Here is a 15,976-nt window from a genome sequence, read left to right on the forward strand (position 1 = left end):
AGACAGTACTTAGGTGGGGGTTTCCAAATATCACTAATAGAGAAATGAGGGGTGGAAAAAATGTAGCTGCCAGGCCAAATAAAGAGAAAGAAGTTAATTTAAAAAACACAACTGGAAAACTTCATAACTACAGAATGACAAAATCATTTTGTAGCACAATATATGTGTGTTTGTACACGTGTATGTGGGTATGGAGCAGCTCAACTTGCACACCTTTCCTGCTGCCTCACTAAATACAGCAGCAATACAGCTGAGCCATTGTTTGTTGGCTGCTCATGGCTGATGGTGCCATGAAAACCGCATTCCTGGGCACTAAATAATCAGCCTGCCTGACCCCCCAAGAATCTGTAAGTCAAATTCATTTACCCCCAGAGGGCAATGCTGTATTGTATCGTCCTCCTTTCTAGCCACCTTGGAACAATGGACAATAATTGCAACTGTCACGGCAGTCAGTAGGAAAAATAAACCAGTGCCTGTTTTCACAGCTTACTGCCAAACTTGATCCAAACACCTAATAACCATGCCCCAACCACAGAACCACAGTTGCACTAAAAAGCCTCAGACGTGAGGTTTTTGAACAGAGCTACAGAACAATAACTCGACTTGTGTTCAAAATATAAAGCTAAAAACCAAAAATTAAAGCAAAGAAAAGTCTTCTTTGAGGCTGTGCTGTTGCTCCCCATCCTTTCCCCCAGGCTTGACTGAAAGGACTGTTGAATTTCTCTCATGGTAGCATGTAGCTGGCTGCTGCTGCTTTCAAATTTAGCTTGTGGAAGAAGGAAGAAAAAAGATTACCCTCCAAAAGAACAAGATCATAGGCACTGGGAACAGATCACCTTCTCAGTGCACAGCACTCTTCAGAGCAGCTCTACAAAGTCCAAAGGCACCAGAATCACTGGAAGTCCTTCTAAAGGTTCCACTGTGTCAAGAGTTAAAGAGGCTCCATACAGCATGCAAAATCTGCTGAAATATATACTCAAAAGTGGGTATGAAAGATGTCTCCTCATACTTTGTCCATGAAACATCTTAAAGATTCATGAGTTCATGGCAAAGAATGATGTCACTTTGAAACAATGCCCTTTTAAAACTCACAACTCCCAGGTAAGTCCAGTGGCTGCTCTTCCTGTTTATGATCTGTTGCTTTGCATGCATGGAGAAGGAATGAAGAACACAGGGTTTGGCTCTCTGTAGTAATCATCATCATCACCACAACAACAACATCTCAGCCTGCTGGGGGCTGGACCACTACATTCTGTTTAAAGTTATTCTGCATATGTAATGAATACATATTTTTGAACTACAGCCTCCCAGGGAGAAGCCTGGGGAAACAAGTGGCATTTTTTCCTACTTGGGTAAGTCAGTGGAATAACACAAACTTATGCTGGTGGCTTATCAGTGACAGGCTGGAAGGCCCATATAATTTAAAAAAACACTTTATAACCACTTTGCATATGCACCAATCCATTAACCTGTGAGAGCATGTCATATTGTATGCTTTTCTGAATACTGCCAACCTCTTGTGCACACGGTCCTTAAACCTATCGGGCACAAGGTTTGGGAGCCTGCCTGAGTGAGGATCTCTAGATCAGGGACAACATTAGTAAGTAAACATACCAAAAATAATGGAGAGAAACTAAATCCAGTTTATAAACACAAGAGAGGGGTTTAATTTTAATTTCATTCTACTTTCACATTTCCAAAACAACATTGGTTTGGATTTTGCTACTCCAGTTGTACACTGATATAAATGGGAGAAGAATAAGAGTCACTGTTTCTTTTCAGAGTGATAATGACTGCTCTGAAAACTTACAATTTTTGACATGTGGATTTTGAGTGATTTTCTCATCATAAGCACTGCAGAAGAATTATAAAAATATTAAATTACATGAAAACAAACAATCACAGGTTCCCTTAAAAGACCTCAGATATTTAAAATGGGGAAATGCCTTGGCAGAGCAGAAACTACTGTTGCTGGAGAGTGGTCAAATTTTGTCATTTTCCTTCTGGAGTACGGTTTTAAAAGAACATGCTTTAGTGCACAGATGTTGTACGCTGTCTTTTAAAATCTGCACTGGCTAATTTCAGTACCTAGAGGTATCGTTACACAAACTTTGCCCTTTTTATTTTTCCCTACATGCAAAAAAAAGTTGAAAATAAAAAAGTAAAACCAAAAATCTACATCATCAAAATCTGTCCAAACATAAACAAGGAATTCAGATCACCCTCAAATTTCAGAAACTGAGGTCTGCTATGCTCCAATAGCACATATGTCTGATCTGACTTTTTTCCCCAATCCAGCAATAGGATGTGTTCATTTATAACAGAGAACAATATATGCAACAAAAGCTTCATATAATTTCATTCACTTAGGGCAATATACCCTTTCCCTGATTTATTTTATCACAGATGGGAGTGCATATATTTCATTTAAACCCCAAATTACCATGTTTGAAGGGGAAGGGAGGAAGGACAGACAAAGTTCCATAAAGCCAGTAGTATCTGTATATTCATTCTTAATTTCCTTTAGCAGAGAAACAGTGTTACCTTTTATTTCTCCAAAGTTCCCTGATCCCATGGCAAGAAGCTTGTCTTTCCAGTCCTTTGATAGTAGCTTTTCAATACTGGGAGTTTCTGAGTGAAGGGGGGGAAAAAAAAAGGTAAGCAAATCAACATGACTGTCTCCACAATAGAACTCATTAAAAGTCTATCTGCCAAAAATAAGGCCAACCCTATACTGGGCCCCAGTTCATAATGACTTCACCTACAAACTGATAAGAGGGGAGGGAAGAGAGAGAGAGAAAAAAAAAAAAAAAAAAAAAAAAAAAAAAAAAGGAAAAAAAAAAGAAAAAAAATAATGTGTTTTGTCACCTGCTGTTTCAAAACCATTAGCTTTTTCCTCTAGTGGAACAAAGCTCCGGTAATTCTGTATTACAATGGGCACATATAAACCTGCAGTTCATTGTTTTTCAATTTGGTGAACAAGTTGCTGCCTATAATGGATGCCTGTCAGTTTCTGGGTGTTAGTCTGCAGTCAAAAAATAATTATGTTGATAAAATGCGGAGTAAAGAGAGAGAGAGAGAGAAAGAGAGAAGCAAAGAATTAGCTCCTAAATCTGCTACATGTAATTATATCCCTCTGAGTCTTTACAATTACATCCACTTTATAATGTGTGTTTAAACATCGTGTGGTGGTAAGCACACTGTGGAAAGATTTTCCGGTAACACACTCATTATAAATAATAATAAAAAGTTGGGATATGGAAAAAAGCTTTAAAAGACAGCAAAATCCAGAGGGAGAAAAGGCATTGCTTAGCATGGAAACCTATTATTTGCTCATTTCCAATTCTAACACTTCTTTTAAAAATAAAATAAAATAAAATAAAATAAAATAAAATAAAATAAAATAAAATAAAATAAAATAAAATAAATTTGTTCAGTATTTTCAGGAAAAATGCAGTGAGGGTGTGCATGCATCTGATATTTATGTCTTCAACTCTTGTGTTCTGACCTCTTTTTGTGTTGAATTTTAATGCATAAGTAAATATAAATGCTAATAAAATCCAGAGAACATTAAACTCAATTCCAAACAATGTAATTGTATGTTCTTGTCAGCATTTAGATGGGTACACAATTACAATAGCTTTCAATCCCACGATTAGCACTGCATTCAGTTAGAAAATGGAGTGTACTAAAAGATAAGTGTCCCAGTATGTGCCATCTAAATAACAATACCCACACTTATTATCTGGATCTAAGACATATACTGCTATTCTCCACATTTGTGTTTATGTGTATTTGTATTTGTTCAGGCATTTGTTTACCCCCTACCAGGAACATAAAGGGAGTACATGTTAACTTATCAAAGGGACCGTCTGGCCTAGAGACCATACAATTATTAGAAACTGGTTAACTTTCCCCACAGTAAAAACCATTACGAGCAACCTTCATTATCTCGTTTGGCTAATTCCACCTCCTTTCTTAAGCCCCAACTTGGAGCTCGGAGGCGTTGCGGTTCCTCGGGCGGCTCTGCCGGCTGCTCTCTCCCCGCGAAGCCCCCGCCGCTCCCGGGGGGCTGAGCGAGCCCGGACTCGCGTAAACCCACCGCCCGCAGGGCGGTATTAATGCACAGGGAACTGGAGTGCCACGGGCACAGGGATGCTCTCCCGCATCTCACATCAACCTCGCCTCTGCTCGCGCGCGGCTGCGGTCAGACAAGGCAGAAGCACGCACAGACAGACACCCGAGCCGGGCACAGCCCCACGTCCGCATCTTGCCGGGAGAGCAGCGATCACTTTCGGATGCCTCCGACAGCACAGGAGGGTGTTTTGTTCCGTAACATTTTTTTTATGCTGAAGCACCCCGATCTCATCCTGTGCACCCGCGGGCGCTCCCTGTGCTGATCCCTGGGCTTGCCCGACTGAGATTTCTCTGCTAGGATCTCTAAAACTAATATCCAAATCTCATTAAATCCTAGGGGCACGGGCGGGAGAAGCTGCAGGCAGAATACGCTCCGTGCCGGGGCTGCTGAGCCGGAGGCGCCGCTGGGCTCCGGGCACTTGGGCAGATACTGATGGAGTCCGTCCGTCCCCTCGAAGCACCCACGAAGGAAACAATTTCCCACAACGTGAATAGGTCAGATAAACACTGCCACTTTCCCCTGATTATTTTAATTTGTTTTTAATTATTATTCCTCTGCTTTTCTGAAAACTCCGGAACGGCGTGTAAACAGGCCGGAGCAAATGCGGCATTTGCGGCGGAGAGCTGTCGGTCATTAAAAGCCACCAAACCTTTGCAAAGCAGGAATGCGGCAATAGGGATCCATTGTTAGCTGACAATGGGCTTCAGAGCCTCCAGGCACCAAAAGCAGCCTGCCTTACTTTTAAGTCTATTGTCAGCAAAGTCCACGACAAGGCTTTGCCCCCGCGGCTAGACAAAATATTCGCCGTGGTACGCTCGTAAAGAAACACAAGTCCTCTGTCTAACTTGCTGCCTTAAAGCTACAGTAGCCGCTTGCCAGGGCTGCCAGAGCCCCGCCGCGCTGCCCGCCGGCCGCTGCCTGCCACGGGCATGCCTGTTTCCCTTAACTGCTTGCCTCCCTGCTTCCCCGCTCGCCAGACCCCCGCAGCCGCTCGAGGAGGGGCGCCGGGACGGTTCCGGTGCCTCTTTGCCCGGGGGAGTTCGAGCTCTGCCGGCTCAAGCCCGAGCGCCGGAGTTCCCTGCCGGAGGGCTCGTGTTACATCCCAGTACGCCGAACCTGCCGGTGATGCCGGGAGAGTCGCGGACAAATCAGGGGGGAGTAATGAATGCGGTGGACGGCCATGTATCAATGACTGAATTTCTGCGAGAACGGTAAAGATCTCAGTAGGAAATCATGATTAGAGATGTGAAAGGCCAAATGGCAAAATCTCAATAGTAACAATGCATCTGTTCATTAATGTGTGAATATGAGTAATATGAAAATTTAACACAATTATAAACCCCCTCAGCAATCCTGATGGCATAAAATAGATTGTGGTGATCTAATCAGTGCTTCCCTTGTTGAAATACTGAATGTTAACTATTCAAAATAATATTATATCCATTCTTTTTCCTTTAAAAACCCCCAAGCAGTCATATTAAATTGATGTCCTAACTTAGTCTCAAACCCCTCTTGATTTGAACTTACATTTTTACATAAGGCACTTCAACAAAATTTTGACACAGAATCAGCAAATAATCATCCTTCTGCTAATATTTAAAAAGAACTTTAATTCCTAAAGACAATAGCTTTCCCACTCATATAGCTTTATGGAGTTAAAGAGCTAGATTAGATTACAGCTTGTTTAATTCTATTATATACCATGTTAACATATTGTACTTACATAAAATATGCTATTCATATACTCAGCCTATCACATTTCGGTAACTGCTTGTGAAATAGCTTATGCACCATTATCTTGGAAAGAAACATTTATTAAATCATCTATGCACCCCATTAAAAATACTTGAAATTTACACGTTAAATAAAAATAACTGTTTAAAAGGATATGATAGTTGGGATTCCACAAATTTTACAGAAACAAAATCATCCTTTGTTCAGCTTTTTTTAGACTTCATTGAGAAGATGTTGCTCTCAAATTAAGAAAAGAAATAAATGCTATCTCTTGTTTGCAAGGCAAGCATTCTCTGGACTCATAGGCAAGTCAGTAAAACTTTTAATGCTTGCATACATAATATGCAGCTTGAAACTGTGAAAGGTGGCCAGCACACAAGAACTGCTGTTCCTGATCCCTACTCCAGTTTGTCCTCTTCTCTTGGATTCCCCTGAAACCATGCTTTCTACATGCAAAATCTGAGCTATATTGTGACAGATTTTGGATATGCATCAGAACAGCAATGTATTACAATTATCTGTATTTCCAAACAGCTACACATGGTGTTCTGAGTATGATTTATAATGCCTCCTAATTCAACCTTCAAGAAGAACACAGAATTACCCCCTTTCCTTCTTCCAAGCCCCACTTGAGCTAAGAATCTCCCCCAATACTTATTTGCTGTGTAGGTCCTATGGCACATAGGACCAATCCCAAGTCACAGGACAGTTCGAATACATCTACAAGACTTGCTCACAGGTTGTTTGTGAACAGCATTTCTTTAATGTTTGGGAAACATTTTTGTTCCAGACACACTATGAAAGGTGCTACATGTTGTTGCAGAAGAAGATTACGGATAGGGCACCAAAGAGAAGGATTGAGATGGAAAGAACAGGAATCATTAACTAAACATTGGCCAAGAGGTGCCTGACTGAATCAATAGAGATACAAATAAATCAATGCAAAAATGATTTCTGCTGCCTCTATTCAACACATTTATCAGTCATTAGCTCTTTCTAGAGATATTTATGGCACATTTTGTTTTTCTTCTTTCACCCCTGCCTCTGCTGCTTACATATGCTTCTCCACGTCACTGCGTATGGCAGTGCTCATTGGCGAATGCCTCCTCCTGTGCCAGTAGCTCCCTGGCTCCTCGGTGCCCCCTGGTCCCTCCACTCTCCCTCTGTGCCAAGGGCCATCCAGACTGACTCCCTCATCCACAACAATGAATCTTGGAAACTGATGCCAGCAGCCAGTAATTCCGCACATGGAATGAAACCACTTCCCTTGGGGTTGTGGAGAGTGCCACTTTCACTGCTCTGATCTGCATGTATGGATGCATCTGTACATCCACTGAATTGCTCTTACACAACTGGCAAGCAAATCACCTCAGTAAATTAACATTAAAAGGCTTTTAAATCTAATTTTTGGTATGCTAACAAGCATGTCACTGTCCCTCAACTCCTGCATTTGATATTTAAATATAGCTTCACTGACTTATGTGATTAATAGCCCTAAAGTTTTCACACTGGGAAAGCAGCAACTTGTTTCCAGGAAATGGAAGCGGCTTCAAAGCTATACCATGAGAGAGGCACAATTTTTATCACTGTCTGCTAGATTTCTATTGAAGTCTACTTCCTGAAGTTCTTTTCTTTTTTTTTTTTTTTTTGAGCATTTTAAGTCTACTTTGGGAGTGGACCTAGTCCTACTCTCAATTCAGTGGCAGCACAGATGCACATGTACCTGGACCTGCCTCGGCAGGCTTCCAAAAACAGTCCCACAGCACAGCATTCCCTTCAGACCTAGCCTCTCCAGTAGCTCTTTTCAATCTGCAGGTTGCTCCAGGATCACAGTCCTAGAAATCCACTTATACAAGCTTAGAATGATGTTTAGTGCCAAATCTCTATTACCTCTCTGCTCCTGCTGATTATTTACTGAGAGCAAACTTTGGTCTCGTGCAGCTGTCTGCTTCCAGAGAAAGGCATGCAATTCCAACATGCTGTAACAAGGTTAGGAGCAGGAGCTCTCCATATGAGGCAAGTCCAAAAGAACTGTATTTTAAGAAGAAATGGGAGAGAAAGCTCTGATGTTACAGAGAGACAACTATGATGGAAGAGTAGGAGGCTGATGTAAGTTTACTACAAGTTAAGAGGAAAAGTGTGAATCCTGGAGCCTCCCATTTCCATGGTGTCTGGATGTCCAAGGATGAGCACCCTCCCTAACAGATGCCCAAAGGGCTCCCTCCTCTCAAACTACAGTGAACAGATCCTGCCTCGGGCTGAAAGAGAGATACTTCTTAGAAAAAAGTAAAAGAAAGATGTTTGGCCTTGGCAAGAACAATGACATGAAGTGTAGCAAGAACAGAGAGAAGCCAAGAGTTGCTCAATGGCCAGTCAGACCACCAAACATTTCCTGCCAACACTTATTATTCCTAGAGGAAGGAGTATTCAGTTGGCACAAAATATCATGAATGAACTTCAACATTGCCTGATACACCTTCCACTTCTGGCAAGCACCTCCTTTCGTATTAAGAAAGCACTGGCAAACACTGAACTGGTACTCATTATTCACCCTTTTCTTCTGCTATGGTCATAAATATGTTCCACCTGTCAATCAGAGTTCCACTCAGTGCTCCTACAAGCCCCACCTATCAACATGCCACCCCATTGGCACTCTGTTCTCTGTTCAGGTACCACAACAAACCTTCCCTGGTCTAAATCAGGAAACAAGAATAAGGGCAGATTTCCACTCTTCTTTTAAAAGAGCAGAGAAACATGTAGAAAAAAGGAATTTCTCTTTTTATGCCCCCATTTTTTATTAAGAAGCTCTTACCTATATAAAATCAGAAACCATTTTCATAGCAAAGAAAATAAAGCAACTATTATGAAGAAATGGTTAGTATCAGCAGGTTACATAGACATGCAGCATCTGCATACACATATGGTTCTCCATCAACAGAATCATGCTTTTAGGGAACTACTTGCAGCTAGGCAAGACACTATGAATCATGAGCAGGCACAACACAGAATGTATTTAAATTTGGAAATCAAAGACCACAAAACATACATTTTTGTCTTGTCTTCCAGGAAGTACTGCGATTTTTCACCAGTCTAAAAGCAGTTTAAACTTTTGGAGCAGACAATAGGGAACACCTCTATAAATGTAAATATTGTTCAAATATAGGACATGGTTGCTCAAGCGTGATAAGTCAAAATGTGGTGCTGAATACAATACTACCTGAGGCTTCTCTGACTGGACAGAAAATGGTATGCTGTTGGGTTCTATGGGTTCGGGGATTTTTAATATATTTTTCAGTCTTTGGGCACAAACTCACAGAGCTGAAACAAACATTCAAGTTACAATACTAGGAAGCTGTGGTGCTCTGGCCATCACATCACATCACAGTATGACTCTTACTGCACCACTCTATCATAACCACTGTGCAGAAAACAGCTGGGCTACATATGTCCATGGGTAGCTTCCAAGCCTACTAAAAATCTCCCTTCTCTGGCAGAGATAACCAGCCCTCCTGCTCATGGAATCTCTAGCCCCATCCTGGCCACATGTTAGCTCACATAGCTTTTCATTTCAGAGAACAAAATCAACTTCTGTATCCACAAATGACCATAGTTAGCTGCAGTGCACAATGGCATCAGGTTACCACTGCATTCTTGTTGCTCATAGTGTCTAATTCCGTATATGCTCAAAAATACAATACTTGTTTTCAAGTTGTTTGCTCTCTTTTGCAATACCCACCATGTTGCTTTAATGAAGTATATGCTTTATAAATGATAAGACATTTTTCTTGTCATTTCTGGTAAAAGAGCACTGCCCTTTGTGTTCTGAAAAATAATTCACATAGCCAAAAAAGGTTCCATAGCACCATAAAGAAAATATTTAAGATTTTAATATCCAAATCAATAATCTGTGAATACCACCAGAAACATGATTCTACTCCACCTGCAAATACACAAAGCAATTATTTTCTCAACTGCTCACCAATGTCTACTGCCAGTCTCACAAGAAAGCTACCTAAAAACATGGGGATGTTTATTAGAAGAAAAAGGTTAGAACAGCCTCCAGATACACTAAACTACCAATTGTTGAACTAATTATCCCTTTGGATGTAAGCAAGGAGCCTGCAAACCACAGCACAGGGCAAGAACACCTGGCCAGGCAGGACAGGGGAAGAGCAGAGGGAGTTCTTATGCTAGATTTGAGCCCAAAACCAGCACCTCAGACACCCTCAGGAATAGCCAGGTTATTGTCTCAAGATTTTATAGTCCCCATCACCTGAATGCACTGGCAGTTGCTCCATTACCTGTGTGCTTTTCAGGCTGTCTTGTTTCACTGACCGGTCACCCACTCCAGGAGCAGTGTCACACTCCACACAGGAGACATGCAATGTGAAGACATCACACCAGTCCTTCAGCCTCCCAGCAGAAGAGCTGATGTTCATCTGGGGGTTACACAGGCCATAGCCAAGATTTTCTCAGCTTCCATCCTCTACTGCTATACAGCCTCAGGATAGAGCCTACTTCCAGAGTGTGAAAATCAGGTATTTATCAGTCTTCTGTCAAGCACTCTTCTGGACTGACAGCGAGATGTCCACAAAACCCATCTGAGGCCTAAACAAAGAGAAAACCACCTCTTTCATGAGCACATTCCTGAGCCAGGGAACAAACCTGCATTCCTGCTCTCACCTCAGAACAGGGAATTCCAGCTCTATCTCTGTTATGTCTAACATGCTAACTTGTACAGTACATACTCCATTGCCTTACCTACCTCAGTGACAACAGACCCCATCAAAGGTACAAAGAGTATGCTAATAACCCTCCAAAGCACAGGGTTGTAAGCTGCTGTAGGATAATTGCCACCCCTTCCACTGCTGAGGGTGTGGAAATTATATTTGTGTGCCAGGGCAGCTGGTGTTTGCTTGACTGACACCTCCATTAATCCGGCCTTCCACATCAATCCTGGAGCCACTGCTAGTTGCCTCAGATTTATATGGAGGTAGAGCTATATTATTTGCAGGACAACCCCAAATTATTCTGAAAAAAAGTACTGGAACAGTGCAGTAAGTAGTCACTGCTTAGTTACCCTCCATTTAAATATCTGTCCTTAAAATCCACAGTAGGATATGGCTGGTTCAAGAACTGATGCAATTTGCCCTTCCCATTTCCACAGCGGAGCAGTGGTGTCTCCCAGAGAAGGGCAATAGGACAGTATATCTTTCATCACCAAAATTCATTGGGATTCAGTGCTTTGGATCCCCAAAGGTGCTCAGGAGCATAAATCCCATTCTGGAAAGGAATTAGGGTCCGACTGCCTTTGGAGATCCAGGCCAGAGACTTGGTCCAAAGAATACATTCTGTCAAAAGAGATGTTTCACTGGCACAAGTGTTGCTGGAACATCTTTTTCAGCACACACAATATTTAGGATGATTCCAGCTCCCTGCTAGCACTATCTTCTTCACCCCTAATTAAATTAACATGTAAGAATGAAGAAAGCTCTTGAACCTTATCAAACTTTAAATAAAGCAAAAGTTGAATTTTTAAATGTGCCCAGTACTTTCCTGATGTACAAAAAATAAATACATGAAACAGAGTAACTCACTTTCAAACACCCGAGTAGCAACCCCTTCCTTGTTAACTGAAGTTCCACCAGTAGGAATCCTTATGAAAAAAGGGCAAGAGTGAAATTAAAAAACTCTCTCCTACACATGAAAAAAAAAAAAAAAAAAAAAAAAGAAGAATTCTGTCTTATTCTGTGTTCTTCAGCTTTCTAATACCCCTTTAATTTCCGGAATCTCAAAATGAAAGAAGGAATTGATTTTCTCAGGAGTGGTCCACCCAGCAAAAAGACCCCCGTGTGTCAGATGACAGAAGGAGGTAGTATTCTGAGCTTCACTGAAATTCTGAAACCACAAAGATATTTTAATATGTCCAGAGATTATTTCAAGAGTAAAAGCATAAAAATAGGGACACCTAGAATTAAATAACTTTAAATTTCACTTCAGTTTTGTTTTTCTGTTTCAGTTGGAAGAGATACTCCACCAGAATACATATTCCCCTGAAACACATTTTTGTATTAGTGCTAACCGACAGAGCCAGCTCCTAATTAAAGGGCCATAATATCTTGCTAATATTAACAAAGAGCCATGTTTTTGTTCTGCTAATTTTTTTACATGTTCAGCACATCCTTGATAAGTAAGAGGGATTTAAAAAAGGCATTCAATGAAATGACTACACACTAACTTTTTATAGGTATCAACACATCGTTAAGGATGTTCTAGGGAGATTACATGATTTATCCTTTCATCAAAAAGATCTTTAAGGTGATCTGCCACTTCTAAAGTAATTAAAAGCTTTCTAAAACAAACTCAAAAACAAACCCCCAAGAGCCCCCAAAATATGTAATTTAAATAACCATCAAACATAAATTGAGAGCTATAGTGGTTGGCTAGAATTTCAGAGAAATTTTTGCAAAGCTCAACCACTCCACCTCTGAAATCCTAAATTCAACAGCAACAATGTAACCTTCACATACAGTAACTATAGCATTCTTAGCTGAAAATCTCAGAGTAGTTCACTTAAAAATGGAGGAAAAAATCTAGTCCTGAATTGCTGGTAATTTTCCTCAAAATGAAAAACGTGAGGGTAATGTGTGATGAAGTTGAGGAGACAATTTTCTAAATAGCCCATCTTTCACCCCTGGCCACTGCCATCACTTCCCACCCCCAAAAACCAGACAGCTCCGGCCTTGGGAGGATGGGCTGCCAGGGGAGCTGCTGATCCCTGGGACTCTTCACCCCACATAGATCAACAAAGAGTCTTATTTGGAAATGCAACAGAGCAATGAAAAAAAAAAAAATCAAAGGAAAAAAGTAGGTGAAACAAGCACTCTTGTCACAAAGTTGCAACTTCCACTGTTGAGGCCAGCCTGGTGTTTGGGGTTATTCTGGGTTGACTATCACTGCTTTTGGGACAGACCCACACAGCTCCCGGGCATGCCCTGTGCCCATCCCAGAGAGAATCAGGATGGGGAGCTGCCCCGCTGCAGTGGAGCTTGTTACTGGCATAATCATCCTCTTCCACCCTCCTCTCTCACCCTGTTTTTCCCGTTTTTTTTTTTTTTTTTTTTTTTTTTTTTTTTTGACAGCTGTCTTCCTATCTTCCCAACAGGTGCTATTAGGCCCTGAACAATGGCAAAGGCTTTTAAGCCACTGCTGTTGACAAGTGAAAGGGAACAACAAATGGCTCAGTAGTGCTCTTCTCCCAGGGTCACTCAACCAATGGTAATAGTTATTATTTTTATTTATTAGCTCTGTGGCACTGTCCTCCATTGTACCTCCTCCAACCTCCCTTTTCCGTGACAGCAAGGAGCTTTTTAACTTTTAATAAAAATGGGCAAGTGCTTAGCTCCTGAGCTGGCTCTTTCTGCAAAGTGCACAGCTAATGAATGTTGTCCATTTATATCTGGATAATTTATGATGTCAGCGGAGCAGAGGTGGGGAGGGCTGGATCCAGATATGGCCATTACTTACTCTGCCAAGAGTGACAACGAGAGCATGGAGAGGTGGAAGTTGGACAAAACGAAGATGTTCTCTCATCTTGTATTTTGGGCTTTTTTGAGGATAATTACACAATTAGCAGATAAATATGACATTCCTTCTTTTGAGGTTGATGTAATTTTTCTTTCCCTTCCTCAGAATTTCGTTGACTGCATCATAATCCTCTTCAGAGAACAATGGCAGATGGAAAAAAAAAAATTTCCCTTAAATGAAAATGACTGCATCCATTTAAACAATGCATTTAGAAGTGTTACTGCCAGAAGAAAAAAGTGTGCCAAAATGTTTTCTGATCCTAACATATTTCTGATCCACATATATTTACTACATAAGGTTACTCAATTAATAAATGGTGTGCAGCAGATAAACCCTATCAAATGCAAACCCTGTGTTGTCACTGTACTGGCAAAACAGGGAAATATGAAGGAAAATCAGGCAATTCCATGTCCAAATGAAATCAGTAAACCAGCAAGTGACCCAGAAGCAAATACACTTGCAAGTTGAAAATGTGAAGCTAAAAACCATCAAAATATTGACATATTGTGGAACTGGTTGGTTTAGAGTCATGTGTTTTCAACCAAATAGAGGTAATAGTATGCACATCTTTTGATCATCTGGACTTATTTATTTAAATTATAAATTGACATGATTGTGTAGTGAAAGGGCTACAGATTGTGCATGCACTTCCTAGAGAAAATGCATACTATTATCATTTGAACCTAATGATAACATTGAAAGAACCAGAAAACACTCATTTGGGATGTTAATAAAACAATTAAAGGAATTTTAAAAATTGAAAACAGAAAACTGAAAAGGACATTCCCTGAAACAACAAAGAACTCCACACAGTAGGCCCAGATTTCTATTCTTTTTGAAAATATGACAGACTGTTTGACCACTGGAAGTGAGAATTAAAGCACATATGCCTGATGCTAAACAACTACACATCCTGAATTCCTCTTGCACAATGTCTGCGAACACAAGATCTCAATCATCCATTGCCACATGCCAGAAAGACAGAAATAATAATATTATTAATAATAACATTTTTAAAAAGGTACACTATAAATCAAAGCTTCTGACGTGCAGGTAGTTTCAGAGTAAATCAGACTACTAGTTGTGATGTAAGGGATATTTGCATGAAATAATTATGTCAACTTAGGAAGAAATTATTAAGGCTGATGTCATCCTTGGACTTGCCTAAAATAATCTTCCAAGATGTGTACACAGGTTTCTCTACTGAATGACAACATTCTATCTGCCTTGACAACTTCTTCTGCTCGTTCTCACTTGTGTCCATTCATGGATTTTTTGGACCCTCTTATTTTCAGCATAAATGGGATGAGGAAATATATTTGGTTTCCTTTTGATCAAGCATTTTTCTTTCTGAGTTAGGGAATAACATCAAGATACACAGGTGGTTCAGCCATGTATCAGCTGTGAGAGGTAATCCCCAAATACTGGAAGAGAAATCACAGAAAGACTGTTATGCAGAGCTCTTTTACATAATAGTTCTAGACAAGGGGAAAGGAAAGTCAGAAAGTAAAAGCAGAAAAGTTGAAGAGGTAAAAAGACAAGAGAGACAAAGAAAACAATGCTGAGAACAGAGAAAGAACAAGACTAAGAAAAGGGTCTCATTTGTCAAATCCAAAATGTACTTATATTACACAATGCACTGAAGGAGCAGGAGAGTCAGGGCAACTCTGCAGCCACTCCCTTGCTATTGAGAACTGCCACCAACATGGAACCATTTCCCAGCCATTAAGCAGATAACTGCAGCAGCCTGGGCAAATGTGAAACAGCTGTAACAGTAACTTACCAGAAAAGACAACAGGATTTAGATTGAAGCATAAACTATGCCTTCAAACTACTGCCAGCACACCAAAGAGAAAACATCTTTTTTATAATAGAGGAATCTCACTCATACCCTGCAGCAGAACTTTTTCAGACTACTTTAGAAAACTTAAGACTTCTTAGGATGAAACTCCATCTTAGGATGATGAAACTTCCTCTGCAAATAGTTGTCCAGATCCACAAGAAGGCTCATCTGCATTTTAGGATGGCTCCATCAATCACCAAGGACCAGTGAGGTGAATGCAGGGCAGGAGCAGAATACCTTCCCCAGAACTAAGGTCATTCACTAGGCAGTTCTTTACACAATGATGACAATCAAGAGGCACTACACTCCCCCTGCTAAAAAGAACACAGAACCCAGACATACAGAAAATGTCAACATTTCCTCTGATTAAATTTCTTTGAAACAAGAAACAGTTTCTCATTTCTGCACTACCAATCTCATCAATGGCCACCTAAAATTAGACTTCTCCCTCTTTGTCCAACAAACTCAGCCATGTCACTCTGAGACCTAATCTGTTTCATTAAAAACAAGACAAGGTTATGTGTATTCATCCTTACAGATTTCTCAGCTACACATCTGAGAAGGCCTGCTGGGCCTCAGACTTAAATTAGGAATCAACTTCTTTCTGCAATTCCAAAGCATTCACCTGTGTAGTCCTAGGTGGAAAGAAGGAAGCTTAAACCAAACTGAAGCAG

The 15,976-nt window shown here is 40.7% G+C and overlaps 1 protein-coding gene across 20 annotated transcripts in view; it reads right to left on the bottom strand.

The window, feature by feature from the left end:
* The window catches only part of SOX5 (SRY-box transcription factor 5), a 607,966-nt gene that overhangs the window by 154,467 nt on the left and 437,523 nt on the right, over window positions 1-15,976 (bottom strand). For all 20 annotated transcript variants that reach the window (XM_079305083.1, XM_079305080.1, XM_079305086.1 and 17 more), the window contains one exon: window positions 2,545-2,631. In XM_079305083.1, the coding sequence (XP_079161209.1) occupies window positions 2,545-2,631 (87 nt within the window). The remainder of the gene's footprint in view (window positions 1-2,544; window positions 2,632-15,976) is intronic.

This window comes from Erithacus rubecula, assembly GCF_903797595.1.
Source record: "Erithacus rubecula genome assembly, chromosome: 4".
Lineage (NCBI taxonomy): Eukaryota > Metazoa > Chordata > Aves > Passeriformes > Muscicapidae > Erithacus > Erithacus rubecula.